The sequence below is a fragment of the Propithecus coquereli genome, unplaced genomic scaffold, assembly GCF_000956105.1.
Source record: "Propithecus coquereli isolate 6110/MARCELLA unplaced genomic scaffold, Pcoq_1.0 Scaffold10, whole genome shotgun sequence".
Taxonomy (NCBI): Eukaryota; Metazoa; Chordata; class Mammalia; order Primates; family Indriidae; genus Propithecus; species Propithecus coquereli.
The window spans coordinates 7,221,818-7,227,368 of record NW_012133858.1 but is presented as its reverse complement, the minus strand read 5'-3'; the positions used below and the strand labels follow the sequence as shown (position 1 = coordinate 7,227,368).

Sequence of the window (5,551 nt, the reverse complement as noted above, 5' to 3'; positions counted from 1 at the left end):
AAAAAAAAAAAAAAAAGTTTTAAGGGCTCATGATCTATATTAGTGAAATCGGCAAAAGATCTTGAAAATTGGGAGGGAATTGATCCTAAAGATTAAAAGGTTAAATCTACATACGTAACATTTAATTTATATTTACTCTAATGAGAGATGTTTTATTATTTCAGTTCAGATTTGCATGTTTTTGTATAAATAAAAATTTTTTACCTATAACTTAGTTGGTATGATATATGAAATCACTTGTTTTATCATACAGCTATATTTAAATCATTTATGTATATTTGGTTATAATATTGTAATGATGAGGAAAGTAGATTACAAATTTTATTTATAACTCCCCTTCAAAAGGAGAAAGGGATAATGGTTATCTACCCTTTTTATCATCTTTTCTTATATAAATTTTACTTTAGTAACATAATGTTACATTTCTATAGTACTTCATCATTTACAAAAAAGTTCTATTGTGCGAGAGCCTTGCAAATATAAGTAGGGGAGATATTAAGATCCTCAATTTACACATGAGAAATCTCTGTAGTGCAGATAAGTTCAAAGCTGTACCTATAACCACAAAACTGACAACCAATGAAATGAAGTCTAGAACTCAAATCTAATACCCTGTTTTTTTTCATTGCAAGATTCATATTTGTTATTTTACTGACTGTAGAATGAGAAAGATGGAAAATTTTTCTTCAGTGGTGAGATCTGACTCTTCTCTTTTTCTGTGTACCTATTTAGTCGGAACCAACTGTCAACATTGCCAGTACACTTGTGTAATTTGCCATTGAAAGTCTTAATTGCAAGTAATAACAAACTGGTTTCACTTCCAGAAGAAATTGGACACCTTAGACATTTGACAGAACTTGTAAGTGAATATTTTATTTTTTATTATCTCATATATATTCACAGTCATATCATATTCTTTTATATAGTAAAGATCTATTATTAAGATAGGTTTTTGAGCTATTTTTCAGCAATGATAATGAATCATTTACTGAATGACCAGTACTCAAGTGCTTTGGCAAAGAATTAAGAAAAACTGAAAGTACAAGTCTAATAGGCCCACACAGAATGGGAAAAGGCATTAGAATTATGTTCTAACCAATATTAAGTGATTTCTGTGTTATTAAGCTTTTGAGAAGTAATATATTTGAATTTTTCAAGTTAAATTTTATTGATATCATCAATATTCTGATTTTTGGTTAGTCACTATAGGAGAGTGGGCACTACAAAAGTCAGATGTATTTTTTTTGCCTTACATTGAATTTTTAGAACCTATCTCCCACTCTGTAAAGTAATATATACTTCATTGCTGTGTATTTTCTAAGACACTTAATTGAACTCCTTCATCTCTCTCCTTGTAAATTATAAAAAATCAACTCTTCAGTACTTATGTTCTGAGCATGAGAATAACAGTTTTCTCATTTAATTACTACAATAATATAATCAATTGAGTACTAAAATTGTTTTCATTTTATAGCTTTGGAAGCTAACACTCAGATAGGTTAAGTAATTTGCCTAACGTTATATAGCAGAAGTAGACTTTGAAACCAGTCTACCTTAACTTCACAACACATGTTTTATATTTCTGAAGTGGCCAAATACAATTAAATCCATTGAGATTTGAGAGTATAGTTCCATGTAGGTTTATTAACAGAGATGGTTATCATAACCAGAAAAAATTAATACACATGTAACATAATTGGCCCACAAATTAGATAACTTTTTAATTTCAGGTGGATTATGAATATTAAAGGTTACATGTAAAAATTCACAAATATGCCAGACTCATGCCTGTAATTCCAGCACTTTGGGAAGTCACACCTAATGTTTCAGCTACTTTCAGGCTGAGGCAGGAGGATCACTTGAGGCCAGAAGTTCAAGACCAGCCTGGGAAACATAGTGAGACCCCATCTTTAAATTTTTTTTTTTTATTTAGCCATTTGTGGTGACACATGCCTGTAGTTCTAGCTTTTTGAGAGGCTGAGGCAGGAGAATCCCTTAAGCCCAGGAGTTGGAGCCTGCAATGAGCTATGATCGTGCCACTACACTCCAGCCTGGGCGGCAGAGCAAGACTCTGTCTCTAAAAATAAATAAATAAATAATTCACAAATATATTAAATCTAGAGTCAGATTCTAGACCACTATTTTTAGAGCCTGTTAGACCCAGGCAATAAAGTCCAAAATGTACATTTGTTGGCATTTCTTCAGAACTTTAGTTAAGAATGTGAACTAGTAGTAAATTATACTCTGATACAAATTCTTATTTTCAAATCATTTAAACTTTCTGTTTCTACTTAATCCTAAATACTTAAAAGATAGATATATCTCACAGAAACTGCTTTTAGTTTCCTATAAAAGAGGTTAATTGATAACAGTCATACAGAGGCAGAGTAAGAATTAGTAACCCCAAAGCTTGTAATTGCCATCTGATGGTCTTTCTGCAACATCTTTATTGCCTCATTCCTTTTTTCCCCTTCAATTTTAAGTGAAAGTAAATTGCTGTCTTTCAACATATATATATATATATTTTTTTGTTTTTTGTTTTTCTGAGAGATCTGTTATAAACTGCTGTTACCTTTTGGCTCAGACTCAATTTTCCTATCTTTTCAACTTTTTTTTTTTCTGTAGCTAGGATTTCAACCAATATCCTTTCAACTTCTTTTAGAACTCTTTTAACTTTGATGCCTAAAGTATTGGATTAAGTCATCTAGCTTCTGATTCTACATCAATCACTAGTTGGTAGGAAAATAAAAAGTAGTATTGCTTTCTCTAAGAATATTTTGGGAAAATTCAAAAATAACATCTGAAGCTTATTGAAGTTTTTGGTAAGCAGTCTTCTCTTAAATAGTAAATATATTATTTTCTTTTACTCACATTGGAGGGATTTTAAGTGTTAATGTGTTGGAGCTTCTATTAACCTAGGGAACTTCCCTCTGCTACACATGATTAATGAGTTTACAAATTATTTTGGCTGATCTCAAAGTTACGGAATTCTGAATTTATTAATCTTGGAACCTGTAGATAATATCTTTTCAGAACATGATTCAAAGTATTAACCAAGATACCAGAAGTCCTATCCAGTGCATGTATTGGAAACAGGGTGATCAAATGCTAGTAGAGCAGACTGTTTTTTCCATAGCCTTTGAGTTATGTGTACTTTATTATTTCTCCTTCACATTCAGTTTGATAAAGAATGATCTTAGTCATCTTCTATGCATTTTTATTTTATATTCATGAACAGTTGAACTGGTGTTTTGAAACTGGACTTTCCTTTGAAATAATTTTATTGTTATAATTTTTATCTTTCTTTTGTTTTTCTAGTTTCATTAGAATAATATAAAATGAAATTATTGTCCTAAATAGATTTGTTTTTATACTTTTTTGTACTTTACCTTTTCACCAACATTTTTGATTTGATTTGATATTCTAGACCTCCTAGTCACATCTTAAGTTATTTAATTTTAGTTCTGCTCACAAAATTCATGTAGCTCTATATAAAATGTACAGAATCAGTCAAAACCTATCAGTTTTTAAAATTAAATACAAGTTTAAATTATGGAATTATTCTTGGACAAAGAATCATAATTTATTTTTACAGCTGAGAAGGACCATAGATATTATCTTATTTAATCCCACTTTATAGATAGTTTAAAGCAGACAAGTTTGTCATATTAAAACAATCTTTACTTTGTATCCTTTCAAAATAGGATGTAAGCTGCAATGAAATTCAAACTATACCTTGCCAAATTGGTAATCTGGAGGCCTTGAGAGACCTTAATGTAAGAAGAAATCACTTAGTACATTTGCCTGAAGGTAAGAAATTGTGAAACAATTGTTTTATTAATATTTTTATTTTAAAGCTCTCCCAGATTGATGGACACAAGACAAAAATGTATCAGAGTTACATCCGGTGTTCAAAATCTAATGGTTTATTTAATAGTGTTATCTGTTCCATTGTGAATTTTAAAAGACTCTTCAGTGAAAAGTTTTGATAACTATTGGTCTTTGATTTTATTTTTAGATGTTGTCAACTGATATAATTAATAACTCAGGGTAGGGTCACTAGAAACTTCAGTAAGCATGATTATTCAGGGGAAATGTAACATGTTTTGATAAGAGGATAGTTTAGTGTAATGAAAAACATTCCCATAATTAGCACTGATTTGAAAATGGACTTTGGCCTGAACTCAACTTTATCCTTCCCTGAAAATGTTCAAACAGAGGCTAATTAACTGTGTGGAGGTAGTGCATAGAGTGAATCATGAATGAGATGAGAGATTACACTAGGAGTCTGGTTATCTTAGGCTGATCATAAACTCTGGTACGTGTATTTGAATGATAAAAACAAATTAATTATGAATTTATCAATCTTTCACAAATACAAATTCATGAAAGAAATGCTATAAAAGAAAGTAAAAATGAGAAGAACCATTATTTTATTAGATTCAGAATATATGTTTCTTTAATTTTATTATAGATAATTTCATATATAAATGAGAGCAGTGAGCCTCCATGTGGCCATCACCCAACAGCAGTCATTAGCTCATGGCAGCTCTTGTTTCATCTATACCCTCATCTTCTTTCCCCCACACTGTCCTCTAGATTAATTTGAATCAAATTCCAGAAATTTATTTGTAAAAATTTAAGAGAGAGAAAGAATCTTCTGAAAGTGTTTTTGTGACAATGATTTTCCATGTTCTTGTACAAAACATGATTTATAATATATAAGAAATGTTGAATTAACTAATGATGGTTTTGCTTTCAGTGTAGAATCCAAATTTTTACACCAATTTGATCCAGTAAAATATTCATTTCTAACATATTAATGTAGCTTTGACATTTTAGATCCCAAGTAAACTTGTGAGAAAGTGACCATTCCATCCCACCCTTGCACACTTAACACAACCATACTACACAAAATCTTGCATATTTTGCCTCTCGCTAGACTTGTGCAGTAACCTGCACACCTTTTATTTGGCCGCCTTCATTTCCTCCTGGTTCTAGTTGCTGCTAATTCAGGAATGTGAATGAAGGTCCTCAGCAGAACCAAAATCATGACCCTAGGACCTTGTAACCCCAGATTTCTTTCTAGGATTACACTTCTATTCAGGACCTACCTACTGTGGTTGATCTTTAAAGGCTTACTCATGAATATTTGTTTAATGTGAAATCAATTAATAAAAACATTGGAGTTTTCATGAAAATGAAATTAGAGATTTCAGATGATAATTGCAGTCTAATAGTCCTATGATCTAACTTATTTCTGTATCTTATTTTGATTGTAGACTATCAAGAAAATTGTGAATCACACAAATAGTTTCAAATGGTTTTTTAATAGCTTATTTTGTAATCTCAGTGTATACAGTTGAACCGAGGTGGCAGGAGAAGCTTTATTCTAACAGCTACACAAGTTAGTGTGGAAGTTTGTATTAATTGTTAGTCTCTAACATGTTACAATTTGGTAGATAACTTCTTTTTTTTTTTTTTTGAGACAGAGTCTCCCTTTGTTGCCCCGGCTAGAGTGACTGCCGTGGCGTCAGCCTAGCTCACGGCA

The 5,551-nt window shown here is 31.1% G+C and overlaps 1 protein-coding gene across 1 annotated transcript in view; it reads left to right on the top strand.

Moving 5' to 3' along the window:
• The window catches only part of LRCH3 (leucine-rich repeats and calponin homology (CH) domain containing 3), a 129,257-nt gene that overhangs the window by 37,006 nt on the left and 86,700 nt on the right, over positions 1–5,551 (top strand). Inside the window, exons 3-4 of the mRNA XM_012639683.1 lie at positions 733–859; positions 3,705–3,810. Of these exons, the coding sequence (XP_012495137.1) occupies positions 733–859; positions 3,705–3,810 (233 nt within the window). The remainder of the gene's footprint in view (positions 1–732; positions 860–3,704; positions 3,811–5,551) is intronic.